At 41.4% G+C, this 18,799-nt stretch overlaps 2 protein-coding genes across 2 annotated transcripts; both read left to right on the forward strand.

Moving 5' to 3' along the window:
• The first annotated feature begins 6,377 nt into the window (after window positions 1–6,377).
• On the forward strand, window positions 6,378–7,881 carry LOC103705860 (transcription factor MYB1-like). Its single transcript, XM_017842435.3, has 3 exons — window positions 6,378–6,573; window positions 6,848–6,977; window positions 7,067–7,881. Exons 1-3 carry the CDS (start codon window positions 6,441–6,443, stop codon window positions 7,656–7,658), a joined length of 855 nt encoding a protein of 284 aa, XP_017697924.2. The 5' UTR covers window positions 6,378–6,440; the 3' UTR covers window positions 7,659–7,881.
• A 9,407-nt stretch (window positions 7,882–17,288) lies between these two features.
• On the forward strand, window positions 17,289–18,791 carry LOC120103891 (transcription factor MYB1-like). Its single transcript, XM_039134508.1, has 3 exons — window positions 17,289–17,480; window positions 17,763–17,892; window positions 17,982–18,791. The coding sequence occupies exons 1-3, from the start codon at window positions 17,348–17,350 to the stop codon at window positions 18,571–18,573; spliced, it is 855 nt and encodes a 284-aa protein (XP_038990436.1). The 5' UTR covers window positions 17,289–17,347; the 3' UTR covers window positions 18,574–18,791.
• Window positions 18,792–18,799: the final 8 nt, after the last annotated feature.

Consider the following 18,799-nt stretch of genomic DNA (forward strand, 5'->3'; position numbering starts at 1 on the left):
GGAGAAGCGGCACTGGGATTGGGGGGATAGGAGGGCCGCCATGGGAGCTAGGGTTTCGAGAGAAGAGGGATTGGGGAAGCTAGGGTTTTGGAGTTAACGCAAAGGATAGAGGAGGGGTTAGGGAGGAGGAGGAGGAGGGGGAGGGGTTATCCCTGCCGTGGACGGCCTTCTGGTTAGGGATTTGTTGGATTTGTGTTAAGGAGGAGGAGGAGGAGGGGATAGGGATCGCCGGGGGCGGAGGAGGGGGGGTGGGGGGTGTGCACGGGTTGAGGGGCGGCTGCAGGGCTGGAGGATTAAAATTTACCTTGCTTTCGTGTTGGCGCCGGACTGGGGGGATTTGGGCGGGGCGCACTTAGTTTCATTTTAAATTTTTCTCTTTTTATTTTTTTTTAATTTATAATTATTTAAAAATAATATTTTTAATATTTTTGGAATTAGAAATTAAATTTAGTGACGGAAATTTCTGTCAATAATTCGTCACTGCCAAAAATAATCTTTTAAAAATTTATAAATACTTGAGTTACGATTTTTGTGACGGTTGAATTTGTCACTATCTAGTTGCAATTTTTGTTACCAATTTTGCGACAGATATTCCGTCACTACGGTGGTCACTAAGTTTTGGCGCCCATCCTATCCGTGTATTCTGTGATCGGTCTGTCACTAATCTGTCACTAAGTTCACACCACGGTGATCAAATTTCTGTCTGTCACTAATCTGTCACTAAGTTCACACCACGGTGACCAAATTTCTGTCTGTCACTACTCCATCACAAATAGTAACTGATAATGGGCCGTCACTAGTTTTCCGTCACTATACGCTTGTTTTCTGGTAGTGTCCGCCGCAACCGGACATGGTTTTCCTCTTCTCCAGATATAGGGCAGGAACTCGGAAGCGAAGAAGGCTTGGCTAGCACCGAGTGGGAGGGATTTGGGATTCTGGATAGGGGAACGACGAACGGGCGAAGGAATTAACTACAACGACGGGTGAAGGCAAGGAGTTAAAGCCGAATAGAGGAATAGGAAATTAGGATTTGTTTGGTTTCTCACACGACGTCCTCTACATGCATACTTTTCTCAACTTTTGTGGGATTGAGATTCAGCCGAAGAGACGAGGATATACCTAAGTGAATTAAGGTGTTAAACGATATTGTTTGAAAATAAGCAGTTTTTTTTTTTTTTGAACATAGAAATTAGCATCTTACTGGGGTTAGTACAACATCATTCAGTTTTACGGGAACCTTCCACTATCAAAAGTTTGGTCACTAAAAAATTCAAACTTTCTGCCCAACTTTTTCATCGGAAAAAGGCGCCATTCGTAAAATTTTTCTTGGACTAAATTTTTTTTAGTCGCTGGAGGTGAACCTTTAAGGACTAAAATTTAGTCGCCAATTTACCTCCAGCCCGCGCGAAATTTTGGACTCGTGCCAACTTGGTATTGCTTTTCCGCGACCAAATATGCATTTAGTCGGTGTAGGACAATTATTCAGTAACTAACAAGAATGTTGGTCGCAGATAGCTTTATTTTCAGCGACCAAACTTTAGTCACCAATCGTTTTACCTCCACCCCGCCAACTTGGTTTTGATTTTCCGCGACCAAATATGCATTTAGTCGGTGTAGGACAATCATTTAGTAACTAACAAGGATGTTGGTCGCAAATAGCCTTATTTGTAGCGACCACTATTCATTTAGTCGCCGAAATTGATCTCTAAAAGTGTATTTTCTTGTAGTGTGAGCAGATTGCACTTGTAGATGTTGCAATTGAATCATAGATCTCTAAAAACAACTATTTGGATGCTTGTAGTTGTGGCTATAGGCTGTATTTGTACTGCAAGAAAGTTCCAAATCTTGTAGTTGAAACTGAAAGCCAGATTGATTGCAGTTTGAATTACAAGATTTGTTGTAATTGGAAGCCATCTTCAGTGAATTCCCTTCACCACTCTCTAACCATTAAAATTTACTCATATAATTTCAGCATATTAAATATACATTAACTACTTAAAATATAAATATATTATAATATCAAACAAAATTTTATAGCATTATATCACTAAAATAATTATTATTGTTACAATTTATGATGAGTATTTAGTTATAGAACTATTGTTCTGGGTTGAGACTTCTCGATCCTAATCCGATCAAGAGCATATGACATACCCAACAAGTAAGAAAGAAAAATGCTTTAGATTCGGTCAGTTTTGATCGCAAAATTTTGTTTTTTTTTTTTTTTTCTGTGGGTAACAGGGGAGTGAGAAAACTTACTACAAATGAATGAAGGGGATAACCCCTGCATCCGCTTTGCTCCAACCTATTAATGTTCCTCAAAAGGCCCAGAAGCTAAGCCCTCGCTTCCTAGGAACATAACTAGGAATGGTCAAGGTCCAAAATCCGCACTCAAGCCTCATGGATATTTTATGCGCCGGTCCGTACAGGGGCTTTCTTCCAGTACGGTTGTCCGGCTTCCCCATCTGAGCCCCGACCTCGGTGTACCTGTCCGAAGATGAGCCCTCGCCTCCTAGGAACATATTCCCGCATATTCATTTTGTGCGGATTTTCGTCCGTTGAGAAATTTTATGCACGCGGCCGTTGGTTTTCCCCCAGGAAAAAATAGTTTCATGCCCGCATCGGGAGGGCAGAATGCGGATCAGAGATCAGGCTCGCGGGAGGTCTCATCTTAGTCACTCGATCAACATCAGACGGTCATCTTTCGATAATTTCTTCAGCTGCGATCAGAGCCCGAGGTGTTTCCGAAGTTTCCAACTCAGAGCTCAAATCCAAGCCGTATTTCTTTAGGAGGTATGCTAACCTTTATCTAGGGGTGGCAATCGGGTCGGGTCGGGCATAAACGGGTCGGGTCAGATTCAGGTCGGGTCAAAAAATCATAAACCTGAATCTGACCTGTTTATTAAACAGGTCAGAAATTACAACCCAAACCCGACCTGTTTATTAAACAGGTAATCCGACCCGACCCATTTAACATGTTTAATAAACAAGTCTGTTTAAATAGTTCTTTTTTGAATTGTGACCCGTTTAAACACCCGTGAGGCCGTGACCCGTGACCCGTTTAAACACCCTCCCCTCCCCTCTCCGTTCTTCCCTCACCCGTCTCCTCCAAGAGTCCAAGACCTCCTTCCTCAATCCTCACTCTTCCAACGGCCCAGCCCGAAAACCCTTTCCCACTTCATCCGCCTGCCCCTCCGTTCGCCGGTAGCGGCCGCCGCCCACCTCTCAGAAGCCCCGCCTCGGAAGTCGGAAGGTCCCACGACCCAACCGCGGCAAGCCCTGTGCCGTCGACGGTCGACCCCCGCGTCTCCCTCCGCGGCCACCACTCCCTCCTCCGCTCCTCTGACGACTCCCGGATCTCGATGAAATCCTCCGACCTTTGGCGGCTTGGCCCCCTCCTCCGACCCGAGTTGTCATCGAGTCCCTCCTCATCGACCTCCTCGGCATCATCGAAGGCCTGGTGTCTCCGGATCTTCTGCTTCTCCTCGGCATCATCGAGTCCCTCCTCACCGACCTCCTCTGCTCGCTTGTTCGCCGAATCTGAGGGGACCAAAGTGAAATCCCACGAAAAGGGGCGACGACCGGAGAGGCAATGGCCGGCTGCGTTCTTCGACGGAGGGGCGACGACAGAGGGAGGCAATGGTCGGCTGCGGTTTTCGACGGAGGGGCGACGGCCGGAGGAAGACCTTCGGGCTTCGGCGGCTCGGCAGCCGGGGGAAGAGAGGGAGAGATGGAGGAGGGAAAGAGGGAAAGAACCCGAGGGCTGTAGGGGGTTTCTCACTGTTTTCATCCGGTGATCTCATCTCCCCTCCCCTCCCAGCCGTTGGATCTTAGCCTCCATCTATTTTATTTAGGATAAAATCAGGCCCAATAAGGCCCATATATTAAACAGGTTATATGGGTTAAACGGGTCAGATATCTAAAACATGTATCCGACCCAATTAATAAACAGGTTAATCGGGTCAACCTGTTTACGACCTGAACCTGTTTAGGCCAAATCCGAACCTGTTTATGGCGGGTTGAACACGGGTCGGGTTGGCGGGTCGGGTCATATTTTGCCACCCCTACCTTTATCAGCATAAATTCTATCCGGATTAAAGTTCAGGCCTATAAATAAAATTTTATGGAGATAAAATCTAAGCTAACCCAACCCAATTGCTCGAACTGTAACTTTCGAAGTTGGCTCGGGTTCATTAATTTGATTTTGCACAGTCAGGTTCCATTGCTCGAGCTAGTCATATAAGGTTTGGGAGTTCTACTAGCTTGACCGTGTTGGGTTTGATCTTGGCTAATTTTTGTAAGTTCCCTCCTATTAGCTGTGGTCCTTTGTGGTTCGATCAGACGGGCCTAGATTAGGACTCAAGTCAGCCATTTAATTTAGATAGCCATATAAATAACACCTCAATTGTCGATATCTAGTTACTTGAGTTGCATCATGGAACAGTTAATGAGTTTAGATAGTTACCATGCAAATTGTGATAAACTGACAGAAACCATTTTCTACATAGGTTCTTAAAATCAGGACCATATTCAGAAATTACTTTCAAAAATTCTACTCACATGGACATTCATACCTAAAAAGATCCACATGTAATGTTGGGACTCCATGGAGTGGCATCATTTTTGAAAAAGAACCTATACGGTGTTTGGACTCTTATAAAACTATTAGAATACGAGAAACTGAGTTGAACTAAACTTACTTCTCCTCTCCTGACTTGCTATCTCCACAAAATCCTTTCTCATTCTGACTCTTTTGTGATAAATTTATTTTCTGTGACTTTCCTTCCACACTATACTGGGTTAATGGATCCTAAGAGAGAAACTGATCGAGGAGTGCATCCTGCATTTTTCTTGGTTCGGCACCGTATTCTGGGGTTTGCATTTCCAATTGCCATCTACATCCATAGTGAGAAAATAACTATTCTTTAAGTAATATTTTGAAAATATCTTGTCTAATAATATTTTTGGACCATATTCTAAATTTTTGTCCAAACGACAGCATGGCAATTACGCTTTTGGTTTGTGATGGTGCCGCACGTGTGGTCCCAATTGAGAACAAAACGATGAATAGTTATTGGTTGTATTCCACGACTTAGCCTGTGTGGAGGGCCCTCCGGGTGGCTTTTGCCTCCCTCACAATCCAAAAAAAGGCGGCATGAGTGGACGGTTGGTTCACACAAGACCACAAGACGAGCTTTAAGGCCTGATAAAAGCCATGCATGGTGATACGTCCACGTTATGGCTTGAGGTGGCGGCTGACCAAGAGCGTTTTGGTGCAAAATTTTGGTTTATTATTTTGGCGCAAGTCTATCTAGATTGCAGCTTTTGGTGACCCATATATATATATATATCACCCACAAAGTTAAGGAGTTATATATAGAAGAATCTAGACTTGTTTTATCACAAGCCACCAAACTTTGAGATATGTTATAGCAAGCTAGTCATTTGTGCAACGGTTGTAGGAGTTTGCAACTATGTTTTGCCCGGTTGGTGCACGTAACATTACTCGTTTAGAAATAGAATAATTAGTTCTGACAATCATTTAAACAAGCACTTCATAATTTAACAAAGTTATGATGAGAGAAAGGGCCCTAATCATTGCTTGGTTTGTCCCATTTAGAACCCATTCTAATATTATTATCTATTAAAATATCCCAAGAAAGAATTGACGGTTAAATTAAATATTAAAAAATATATAATTTAAATAACGACAAATCAAAAATAAGGCAGAGGGCTACGAATCATGCAAGCTTTCTGACATGATTTTTTTTTTCCTTTTTTTTTTAGATTTCAAAAAAAAGAAAGATCAAGAGACCAACTTGAAAATATTAGTATCTGGATTCAGCTACTTGAGAATGCAACATATAAGACCGAATCAGAATTCTTTAAGTGTGACTGTTGAAGCAATGCCTGATCTACTCCAATATAAAATTGGTCTTTAAGTGTGACCGTTGAAGCAATGTCTGATCTGCTTCAATATGAAATTGGTCATTTTAATATAATGGACAATGCAAGATTCAATTATTGATTTTAGGGCATGATAGTCGGTGCATAAAAGAACATAGAAGATAGACTCCTTTACCTCCACACGGGCCCAATATCTTGAAGGAATACCAATCTTGCATCGAGCCAGCACTCCTGTGATAGGCAAGCATCCCCACGCCACTTTCTACACAAATAAGGCCACCCGGGGTGGATGCGCATCTATCAGATCCAACCCCACTCAATAGGACCATAGGACTAATTGGTGTGTTGTTTTTCACGTTTTTTTCGCAGACGGGCGTTGCCGCATCTATCCAAGCATGCACTTCTCTCATCCACAAATTTTTTTATATAGGTGTTTCTACTCTCTGTGTGCTCTCGCAAAGCAAGACACACTTCAGGGATAAAGTGGGTCTTCACGGGGCCAGAAACAAGTGGAGGATGAGATTGGAAGAGAAATGGGTAGAAGAGCTTGTTGCTCCAAGGAGGGACTGAATCGAGGAGCATGGTCTGTTCACGAGGATAAGATCCTCACCGATTACATTAAAGCCCATGGCGAAGGCAAATGGAATGTCCTATCTACAAGAGCAGGTGGGGAGACAAAATAAAATATATGGCTCTCTCGTTCAGCAGAATTTTCTCCAAAATTTTGTTCATTATTATTCTCTCTTGCATTGATTTGCTTTTGATGAATGTTCCCAGTTCATTTTACGAAAAAATTACGTTAAAAAAAAAAAATCGAAAAATTCAAGCACAGCTCCTCTCAAAAAAAAAAAAAAAAAACAATCCTCACTACATTTTCCTTGTACATGTTGTTCAATTTGTTTATCGCGACACTTCCGTTTTGAGAGTAATGGATTCTCAGGGTTGAAACGTTGCGGTAAGAGTTGCCGGCTCCGATGGTTGAACTACTTGAGGCCTGACATCAAGAGAGGCAACATTTCCCATGAGGAGGAGGATCTCATCATCAGACTTCATAAACTCCTCGGCAACCGGTAGAGATCGTAAAATAGAACCTCTGCACTGGTTCGACTTGAGATCAACTTGTACTCCTTTTCTAATACAATTACTTGAATCTTCGCAGATGGTCACTAATAGCAGGAAGATTGCCGGGCCGAACAGATAACGAAATCAAGAATTACTGGAACACAAAACTCAGCAAGGAGGTAAAGGGAATCCCCCAACGATTCATTAATGGAGAAAGAGTTCAGAGTAAATCAAAAGAGAGGAAGGCAGTGGCAGGTCTAAAGGCGGAGGCACCTAAAGAACTGGGCGAGCAATCTCATCCTGTCATCCGACCCAAGGCAGTGAGGTGCACCAAAGTATACAGTCCACCACAGCAAGATGATAAAATGGCCGACCGATGCTTGGAGCCTCTTTCAAATAAGCATGCATTGGAATCAATACCTGAAGATGTCGACCCTTCTGCGGACTTTGACATGGAAGGGCTCTTGTCCGAAGTTCAGGACGATGATTTCTTGCAAGTTGGCATGGATGAACCTCGAGAAGATAGTAATGGAGTTCGTGGCCAGGACGGACTCATCGAGATGCCATCAACCTGCTCGGATCTTTCATGTCATTTTCATGGAGCCATGCTAGAGGAGTGGAGCGTCGGTGACGGTCTTCAACCAAATCTCGCCCCAGAGATTAACGCCCTGGCTTCTCTTCTAGACTGAAGAGTCATGGCAACAAAAGAAATGAAACTATTGCCTTAAGGAGGGAGGGTGCCTTCCCTTCCATTATATTTCCTCTCTTTTTTTCTTCAGGGTGTCTTCCATGTCCCGTCTAGGTTATATTCCTTGAGACGAAATACGTTTAACAAATGCCTCTTGAGGGTGTCTTCCATTGTCTCTTTGCTCTTCTCTATGATAAAAAGGAACTTATTCAGTGTTTCACTGATGCTGATGGCTGTACTTAATTGATCATCGGGAGGTGCATTTTATGTCTCATGTGACTTGCATGTATGACTTCAGATGACACTTGAAATCTGTATCAACTCAGGACCTAATTCAAAATGACCAGCCGAAGAATATTATGTGGGTTCCTTGATCCATTATAAGTACCCAAAATTTATCCAGTGAATAACCTATAACAACCCAAGATCTTACCCAAAATGGTTAGCCGGAAGTTATTATTTGGGTTCCTTGATCCTGTATAAGTACCCAAGATCTACCCAGCGAATAACCGATGTGGGACTAAACACACGCCCGCACGGATCCTCACATACGCCCCCTGTTCAAGCCCTGACGTCCTCGTCAGGCTAAAGGTTCAAATCCATTTGAATCTAATCACAAACACCACGATCAGCCCGTGGTCAGCTCCAATAGATTCGTGCTGCAGTGTCCCCTAGTCCACATAGGTTATGGGCCGGGTCCGCTCTGATACCATTTGTAGCAACCCAGGACCTCACCCAAAATAGCTAGCCGGAAGTTATTATTTGGGTTCCTTGATCGTGTATAAGTACCCAAGATCTACCCAGCGAATAACTGATGTGGGACTAAACACACGCCCGCACGGGTCCTCACATAACCGATGTGGGGCTAAAAACACATCTGTACTAGTCCTCATATATTTTTTCCGTTCAAGCCCTGATGTCCTCATCAGGCTAAGGATTCAAATCTTTTCAAATCTAAACACAAACACCACGATCGGCCTGCCCCAATGGATTCATGCTGCAGTGTCTCCTAGTCCACATAAGTTATGGATCGAATTCGCTCTGATACCATTTGTAACAACTCAGGGCCGATCCAAATGACTAGCTAAAATGTATTATTTGAGTTTATTGATCCTGTATAAGTATCCAAAATCTATCCAGTGAATAACTGATGTGGGACTAAATATACAGCTGCACTGGTTCTCACAAAATCATTATTGGATCTTGTAGCATTCGAGGAGACACTATGGCTACAAGTCCTAGGCATGTGGAGATAAATGGTTGCTATCTAGCTAATGATGACCTCACACATAGTACTTATGATCGTTAATTGGCACTGTAAGTTGTATATATAGAGAAAATCTGCTCCAAATAAGCTGGCTTCACGGCATTTATCTAGCCATCGTTAATTATCGAGTCCGCTCGCCGCCGTACACTTGGCCCACGAATTGAGCCGGTCCAAATTATGGACCCGGACACGTGTCCATCAATAATTCTTGGATTTTTTTAGTGTCCCGACAACTAGGCCAAGTTGTCACGGCTCCTATAATTGGTATACAATAACGACCCGTTTGGAGCAACCCTAAGATTTTTTACTGGGCTAGGCTATGGGGACCATAAGTTTGAAGAATGTATGGAGCCAAAAATGAAAATAACAAGTTATCCTATTTTAATTGTGCCAGATATTATAAAGAAACTTTATATAAAAAAATATTTAATCATTAATTTTGCATGAGAATGCAAGATTTGCCAGAAAAGCACCCAAAGTGGACTGTTCCGAATATCTACTGGCACCAGGAATGCCGTGTTTGGCATCACCCAAGTCAACCACCAAGCAAAAGTAATCTATTTTTCAGAAAAATTAATTATAGGATTATTTTGCATAAATATTCTTTTAAAAATTTAAATATATTTAAATACCTCTTAAAATTTTTATTTATTTCTATACCTCATAAAATACTATTTTTGCACAAATGCCCATGATATAACGGTTTTTCTAGCACTGTTAATAAAAACTATATTTATTTTAATTAAAAATAAAATAAAAATTAAAATTATTTTTTTATTCTCCATCGCTATTTGTTTTTCTACATCTATCCATTAAGGTTATTTTAGTCATTTTAATTTAAAACCGTTAATTTTTTCACGGCATTAGATGGCACAGGTATATATTGAAAAATAAGAATAAAAACGAGGTAGAATAGCAAAACAAGTATCTTAATTACCAAGGTATGCATGTAAATATCAATTTTCGGAGGGATATTTAGGAAGGTATTAATGCAAGAAAACTCATATAAATGATTGAGAACAAAATAAGTAATTTTTTCACCTTCGAAACGAAAACTTTACGAATCATCATAAGCAAAAAAAAAAAACCTATACAATTCAGAGGAAACGAGCTAGATGATTATAAAAATTGACGGGCGAGAGCGGTGTAATACTTGATATTGCACTTCTTCAACCATCATAAAATGTGGAGTCTGCAGTACTCAGCACATTGCTAAGCACTCATGTAAGGGCGTGGTCCATTGACCGGCCCGAGATTGGGAGGCTGTGCAAATTTCAGTGCATCTACACGAGAGGAGTGCAAAAAAATAATAAAAAAAAAAATCCTCAAAACCTCACGAGACAGGCACATGAAGTGGAAGAGGAAAATACCTGATGAGAGTCCGTCTCCTCTCTCGACTCCTGCATAGGACTCCTAGGGCATGCTGGTCTCGAGCAAAAACTCTAGGAATAGTCTTATAACATGCTTCCCTGCCCCACCTAAGCACTCCATTACTGGGTTATTGCAGATCGATGTAGAAAATCAGCTCGAATATTTCTTTTCTTCTACTTCTTCTTGTCGAGATATCTCACCAATGCTGCGCTGGAAACCTTCTCCTCCTCATCCTTCTGATCCTTAGGTAAGAATTCCTCGACACAACTATCTATATGATTATGGATTATCTTGTACATAGATGTATTGTATATTGGTGATTAAATAAATAATTCTAATATATTATCAAAAAATTTAGTCTTTTCTGACGCTTTTTAGAGCATCTATTGATGCTTATAAGCATCCGTAATTTTAGCGTCGATGCTTCCAAAAGCATCGCAAAAATATCGTGCAGGTGGGGGTGGAAATTTTTTTTGTAATTAGAAGCCATCTTCAGTGAATTCCGTTCACCACTCTCTAACCATTAAAATTTAAACTCATATAATTTCAGCATATTAAATATACATTAACTATTTTAATAAATATATTGTAAAATATAAATATATTAAAATATCAAACAAAATTTTATAGCATTATATCACTAAAATAATAATTATTGTTATAATTTATGATGAGTATTTAGTTATAGAACTATTGTTCTGGGTTGAGACTTCTCGATCCTAATCCGATGAAGAGCATATGACATACCCGACAAGGTAAAAAATAAAAATGCTTTAGATTTGGTCAGTTTTGATCGCAAATTTTGTATGTGTTTTTTTTTTTTTCTGCGGGTAACAAGGGAGTGAGAAAACTCACTACAAATGAATGAAGGGTAGAGTTGGGCACTGAGCCGGGCCGCCCACGGCCCGGCACGACCCGGCACGAAGCGGGCCGTGCCTGGCACGGCCCGCTTGCTACAGTGCCGGGCTGTGCCTGGCACGGCCCATTTGAGAGGGCCGTGCTGGGTCACAGGGTACTGGCCCGCGGGCCGAGCCCGGCACGGCCCGCTTCGGGCCTGGGCCGGCACGGCCCGTTCTAGGCCCGCGGGCCAAGCACGGCACGGCCCGCGGGCCAGCCCGGCACGGCCCATAAGGGCCTGGGCCGGGCTGGCCCGCGGGCCTGGCACGGTTCGGGCCTGGGCCCGGCCCGGCCCGATAAAAATTAATGCTTCATAAATTTTCTAAAAAAATTAATAAATATTGAAAACTAAGGATTTATGAATATAAAGCCACCTTAATGGTGGGGGGTTTGGCATAGACCCCTACCAGTTTATTAATTTAAATCAAAATGGTACATGAAGGGAGGTTTGGACCTTGGTCTGACCTCTAGAATACAATAAGAAACTAAGAAAGGGCCGAGGTTTGGACCTTGGTCTGACCTCCAGAATACAATAAAAATGTACAATTATAAAAAATTAAGAAATCTTACTAATCATCAGTGATTCAGTGAATCAGTATTCACTCTTCACTCTTCAGTCTTCAGTCTTCAGTCTTCAGTAGTGTTTGTATCATCATCATCAGAGGATGTTGTATTATGTCCACCTTTATCTTGAAGTCTTGCCTCAGCATCCAACCAATCCTTGAAGCAGAGAAGCATCTCCACTGTTTCGCCCGTCATCCTACTTCTCTTTTCGTCAAGAACACGCCGACCTGCACTAAAAACGGATTCCGATGCTACCGTAGACATCGGCACAGCTAAAATATCGCGTGCAATTGCAGACATAACAGGATATTGATTTCTAACACTCTTCCACCAAGATAATACATCTAGATTCTCTATTTGATTTTCATCATATGCAGACTGAAGATCATTTCGTAAATAAAATTCTAGTTCACTACTTAAAGATGAAGAAGATGAAGAGGAACTTGAAGCATGTGTGTGTCTTCTCTATGCAATGAATGAAAAGATAGATGACGAACGAGAACTACTAGAAGAAGAAATAGAGGTTTGTATTTGTGTTCTAGATCCACGAATTTTTTCATCATATATAGCATAAATATCATAAAGAAGTTGTTTTACCTCATCTTTAGCAGATTCAGAATCTTGATTCATATTTTCAGAATATGCATCAAGTAAAATTAGCACGCCATTTAATTTAACTCTAGGATCAAATACAGCAGCTAAGTTATGCATAGGACATATCTTGTCCCAATACTCATTCCATTTAGATTCCATTAGGTCAATAATAGGCATTAAAACATCATCATATCTATGTTCTGCAAATTTTTGACTAATTATATATGCTTGTTGTAAAAATGAACATGAAGTAAGGTAATAAATACCAGAAAGAACATTGGTAGCATTATAAAAACTAAGCAAAAAATCTTCCAAAATTTTTTCTTTATTCCAATCAGTTTCAGACAATGTAAAGCCTAATCCACGATCATTAATATATGCACTTAATAAGTTTTTATATGGGTATGCATCATGTATCATGCTATATGTGGAGTTCCAACGAGTAATTACATCAAGTTTAAATTTTTTAAAACGTTTACCATGATTTATGCATAATTCCTTAAATTCTTGAAGTCTTGATCTTGAAGCATGAATAAAAGAAACTGCATTTCTAATTTTTGAAATCACATCTTGAATCATGCCCATGCGAGCTTGAACAGAAAGATTTAAGATATGACATGCACATCTAATATGCAGTAAATTTCCATCTAATATGGGATGCAATGAGTCTTTTAATAATGCAACAGCAGAATTATTATTAGATGCATTATCAAAAGTAATAGACATAATTTTATCATTAATATTATATGAACATGCAGTTTGATAAATAATATTTGAAATTTGTTGCCCAGAATGTGGAAAATCAAAAGCACGAAAAGCAAGAATACGTTTATTTAATTGCCAATCATTATCAATATAATGAGCAGTAATGGCAATAAAACAATTACTACCTACAGATGCTGACCAAATATCAGAAGTTAATGAAATTTTTACATTTAAAGTAGAAAGTGTTTCAATTAAATTTTGTTTCATTGCTAAAAAGTTGGTCATAGCTACTCTTCTAAATGTACGCCTACTAGTTCTTTTGTAAGCAGGTTGTAGGTTTAATTGAACATATTCTTCAAAATTAAAAGATTCACATAAACTAAAAGGTAATTCATCCTTAACTATCCATTTTACAAGTGCTTTTCTTTGATTTTCATGATTATATGCAAAATTACCTACAAGTAATCCCCCTTGTATATTAAGGGTACTTTGAGTTTGAGCATGAGAATCATGCATCCTATGACTCTCTTGATGTCTTTTTAAATGCCCTGTTCCCCCACTACTACTACAACTATAAAGTTTGGCACATTTTTTACATCTAGCTTTCCAGACTCCATCAACCATAACTCTATCAAATTCATTCCATACAGCACTAGTCCTCTTACGAGAAGAGGTTTGATCTTCACTCGGTTCACCAGTTCTAGAGGAACTAGGAACATGGGGTTGGGGATTAGTTTCTTCTCCCTCAGAAACAGGAATGCCAAACTGACTTTCCTCAAAAGATGACATATCTATGATTAATTCAAAAAATAAAAACTAACCGCAAGGAGGAATTGAGTAGAGGGTCGGAGGGCAGAGGCAGAGCCGAGATTTCGAGCTTCCTCTTGTGCTCTCAACAGAAGCGACCTTCTCTTCTCAACAGGAACCTCCTCTTGTGTAGCACTTGAACAAACTAAAAATTAAATTGCTAGAAGAGCACTTTAGAAGAGAGAAATAATAGCAGTAGAGAAGGAGAGAATGAGAGGTTTGGTGTGGTGAGAATGAGGGAGGAATGGGCTATTTATAGAAGCCCAAAATTTTTTTTCCCAAAATACCCCTCAATTCAGCCGTTATTGGACTGTTGGGAGGGGTAAAATGGACTTTTTCCCGAAAATAGCCGTTGGAAACGGCTATTTTCCTCCCTCCTCTCCAGACGGGCCGTGCCGGCACGGCCCGTCTGGAGCCGTTGCGGGCCGTGCCAGGCACGGCCCGTTTGAAGCCGTTGCGGGCCGTGCCTGGCACGGCCCGTGGCGTGCCGTGCCCGGCCCGGCCCGCCAATAGACGGGCCTGGGGCCGGGCCGGGCTGGCGTTCCGTGCTGGACGGGCCGTGCCAGGCACGGCCCGTTTAGTCCTTTGGCCCGGTGGGCCTGGGCCGGGCCGGCCCGGCACGGCCCGTTGCCCAACACTAATGAAGGGGATAATCCCTGCATCCGCTTTACTGCAACCTATAAAGGTTCCTCAAAAGGCCCAGAAGCTAGCCTGGGAATTGGGTTTGGCATATGGGCTCGTGTTTAATGGTCAAGGCCCAAAATCCGCACTCCAGCCTCATGGATAAATGGATCTTTTATTATTTTATGCGCCGGTCCGTACATAGACTTTATTCCAAGACGGTTGTCCTGGTTCCCCATCCGAGCGCCGACCTCGGTGTACCCGTCCGAAGATTAGCCCCCGCTTCCTAGGAACATATGCCCGCATATTCATTGTTGTGCGGCTTTCCCGTAGAGGACGTTTATGCACGCGTCCGTTCGTTTTCTACCAGAAGAAAACGCGGGTCGGGAGGGCAAAACGCGGATCAGAGATCAGGCTCGCGGGAGGTCTAATCCCAGTCACTCGATCAACATCAGACGGTCATCTTTCGATAATTTCTTCAGCCGTGATCAGAGCCCGATGTGTTTCCGAAGTTTCCAACTCAACGCAGCTCAACTCTAAGCCGTATTTCTTGAGGAGGTCTGCTAAACTTTATCAGCATAAACTCCATCAGGATTAAAGCTCAGACCAATAAATAAAATTTTATGGAGATAAAATCCAAGCTAACCCAACCCAATTGCTCGAACTGTAACTTTTGAAATTGGCTCGGGTTCATTTGATTTTGCACGATCAGGTTCCATTGCCCGAGCTAGTCATATAAGGTTTGGGAGTTCTACTAGCTTGATCGTGTTGGGTTTGATCTTGGTTAATTGTTCCAAGTTCCCTCCTATTAGCTGTGGACCTTTGTGGTTCGATCAGACCGGGCCTAGTTTAGGACTAAATGCAGCCATTTAATTTAGATAGCCATATAAATAACACTTCAATTGTCCGTATCTAGTTACTCAAATTTGCATCATGGAACAGTTAATAAGTTTAGATAGTTACCATGCAAATTGTGATAAACCGACGAATCCATTTCCTACATAAGTCCATAAAATCAGGACCATATTCAGAAATTACTTTCAAAAATTCTACTCACGTGAACATTCATCCAAAAAAGAGAGATCCAGATGAAAATGAGAAGGAGCTCGAGAAAAGTTCAAGGGGAAAAGGTTCTAATAATAATGAAAAAGAGCCGGAACCTTTTTAGATAACAAGTTCTAAATATGAGCTAACGAGGAGCAAAAAATGGAGATTTGCAAAGGATTTGGGACCAAACATGTTTGCTAATTACTTAATAGAAAAGGATCCTAAAACTTTTCAATAGGCTATATCTTTGCCCGATGCCAATCTTTGAATGATGGCTATGGATGATGAACTCTAGTCCATAAATGATAATAAAATATGAACTCTATTTCGCAGAGTATTGGAAGAGTGCAACTCCTACCAGACCACACACGTATATCAGAAGACGAACGATGTTGCAGAAAACGACATGGCAATTATGTTTTTGATATGTGATGGTGCCGCACGTGTGATCCCTATTGAGCAGAAAACGATGAATAAGATCTGCTGCGGAAATTCGTCCGTTCGTGATACTCGTGTTATTTGTTGTATTCCACGACGCAGCATGTGTGGAGGGCCCTCCGGGTGGCTTTTGCTCCCACACGATCAAAACAAAGACGGCAGACCGTTAGTTCACACAAGACGGGCTTTAAGGCCTGATAAAAGCTATGCATATACGTCCACGTTATGGCTTGAGGTGGCAGCCGACCAAGAGCGTTTTGGTGCAAAATTTTGGTTTATTATTTTGGCGCAAGTCTATCTAGATTGCAGCTTCTGGTGACCAATATATATATATATATTATCACCCGCAAAGTTAAGGAGTTATAGGAGAATCTAGACTTGTTTTATCACAAGGCACCAAACTTTGAGATACGTTATAGAAAGCTAGTCATTTGTGCAACGGTTGTAGGAGTTTGCAACTAAGTTTTGACCGGTTGGTGCATGTAACATTACTCGTTTAGAAATAGAATAATTAGTTCTGACACATGCATGACAATCATTTAAACAAGCGCTTCATAATTTAGCAAAGTTATGATGAGAGATATATAGGGCCCTAATCATTGCTTGGTTTGTCCCATTTAGAACCCATTCTAATATTATCAATTAAAATATCCAAAGAAAGAATTGATGGTTAAAGTAAATATTAAAAAATATATAATTTTAATATCCATAAATCAAAAATATGGCAGAGGGCTACGAATCATGCAAGCTTTCTGACATGTATTTTTTTTTTTTTTTTAGATTGTAATGAAAAGGAGAGGAGACCAACTTAAAAATATTAGCATCCTGATTCAGCTACAAGAGAATGCAACATATAAGACCGAATCAGAACTGTGGGACCGTTGAAGCAATGTCTGATCTGCTCCAATATGAAATTGGTCATTTTAATATAATGGACAATATAAGATTCAATTGTTGATTTTAGGGCATGATAGTCGGTGTGCATAGAAGAACATAGAAGATAAACTCCTTTGCCTCCACACAAGCTCGCGTCAATCGATATCTTGGAAAAATACCAACCTCGCGTCGAACTAGCACTTTTGTGATAGGCAAGCATCCTCATGCCACTTTCTACATAAACAAGGCGACGTGGGGGTGGATGCGCATGTTAGATCCAACCCCACTCAATAATATCATAGGACTATTTGGTGTGTTGTTTTTCACGTTTTCTTCGCATATGGGCGTCGTAGCATCTATCCAAGCTTAGCATTTCATCCACAAATTTTTTTATATAGGTGTTTCTACTCTCTGTGTGCTCTCGCAAAGCAAGACACACTTCAGGGATCAAGTGCGTCTTCACGGGGCCAGAAACAAGTGGAGGATGTGAGATTGGAAGAGAAATGGGTAGAAGAGCTTGTTGCTCCAAGGAGGGACTTAATCGAGGAGCATGGTCTGCTCACGAGGATAAGATCCTCACCGATTACATTAAAGCCCATGGTGAAGGCAAATGGAATGTCCTACCTACAAGAGCAGGTGGGGAGACAAAATAAAATATATGGCTCTCTCGTTCAGCAGAATTTTCTTCAAAATTTTGTTCATTATTATTCTCTCTTGCATTGATTTGCTTTTGATGAATGTTCCCAGTTCATTTTACGAAAAAATTTACATTAAAAAATCAAAAAAAAAAACGAAAAATTCAAGCACAGCTCCTCTCAAAAAAAAAAAAAAAAAAACAATCCTCACTACATTTTCCTTGTACATGTTGTTCAATTTGTTTATCGCGACACTTCCGTTTTGAGAGTAATGAATTCTCAGGGTTGAAACGTTGCGGTAAGAGTTGCCGGCTCCGATGGTTGAACTACTTGAGGCCTGACATCAAGAGAGGCAACATTTCCCATGAGGAGGAGGATCTCATCATCAGACTTCATAAACTCCTCGGCAACCGGTAGAGATCGCAAAATAGAACCTCTGCACTGGTTCGACTTGAGATCAACTTGTACTCCTTTTCTAATACAATTACTTGAATCTTCGCAGATGGTCACTAATAGCAGGAAGATTGCCGGGCCGAACAGATAACGAAATCAAGAATTACTGGAACACAAAACTCAGCAAGGAGGTAAAGGGAATCCCCCGACGATTTATTAATGGAGAAAGAGTTCAGAGTAAATCAAAAGAGAGGAAGGCAGTGGCAGGTCTAAAGGCGGAGGCACCTAAGGAACTGGGCGAGCAATCTCATCCTGTCATCCGACCCAAGGCAGTGAGGTGCACCAAAGTATACAGTCCACCACAGCAAGATGATAAAATGGCCGACCGATGCTTGGAGCCTCTTTCAAATAAGCATGCATTGGAATCAATACCTGAAGATGTCGACCCTTTTGCGGACTTTGACATGGAAGGGCTCTTGTCCGAAGTTCATGACGATGATTTCTTGCAAGTTGGCATGGATGAACCTCGAGAAGATAGTACTGGAATTCGTGGCCAGGACGGACTCATCGTGATGCCATCAACCTGCTCGGATCTTTCATGTCATTTTCATGGAGCCATGCTAGAGGAGTGGAGCGTCGGTGACGGTCTTCAACCAAATCTGGCCCCAGAGATTAATGCCCTGGCTTCTCTACTAGACTGAAGAGTCATGGCAACAAAAGAAATGAAACGTATTGCCTTTAGGAGGGAGGGTGCCTTCCCTTCTATTCTATTTCCTCTCTTTTTTTCTTCAGGGTGTCTTCCATGTCCCGTATAGGTTATACGAGACGAAATACGTTTAACTAATGCCTCCTCAGGGTGTCTTCCATGTCTCTTTACTCTTCTCAATGATAAAAAGGGACTTATTCAGTGTTTAACTAATGCTGATG

This window comes from Phoenix dactylifera, chromosome 15 (genome assembly GCF_009389715.1).
Source record: "Phoenix dactylifera cultivar Barhee BC4 chromosome 15, palm_55x_up_171113_PBpolish2nd_filt_p, whole genome shotgun sequence".
Classification (NCBI taxonomy): Eukaryota; Viridiplantae; Streptophyta; class Magnoliopsida; order Arecales; family Arecaceae; genus Phoenix; species Phoenix dactylifera.

Bases quoted from the DNA above. Each gene is read 5' to 3' on its own strand.
- LOC120103891 (XM_039134508.1), top strand. From the start codon at position 17,348: ATGGGTAGAAGAGCTTGTTGCTCCAAGGAGGGACTTAATCGAGGAGCA. The intron at 17,481-17,762 runs GTGGGGAGACAA...ATGAATTCTCAG, and splicing joins TGTCCTACCTACAAGAGCAG to GGTTGAAACGTTGCGGTAAG. The intron at 17,893-17,981 runs GTAGAGATCGCA...GAATCTTCGCAG, and splicing joins CATAAACTCCTCGGCAACCG to ATGGTCACTAATAGCAGGAA.
- LOC103705860 (XM_017842435.3), top strand. From the start codon at position 6,441: ATGGGTAGAAGAGCTTGTTGCTCCAAGGAGGGACTGAATCGAGGAGCA. The intron at 6,574-6,847 runs GTGGGGAGACAA...ATGGATTCTCAG, and splicing joins TGTCCTATCTACAAGAGCAG to GGTTGAAACGTTGCGGTAAG. The intron at 6,978-7,066 runs GTAGAGATCGTA...GAATCTTCGCAG, and splicing joins CATAAACTCCTCGGCAACCG to ATGGTCACTAATAGCAGGAA.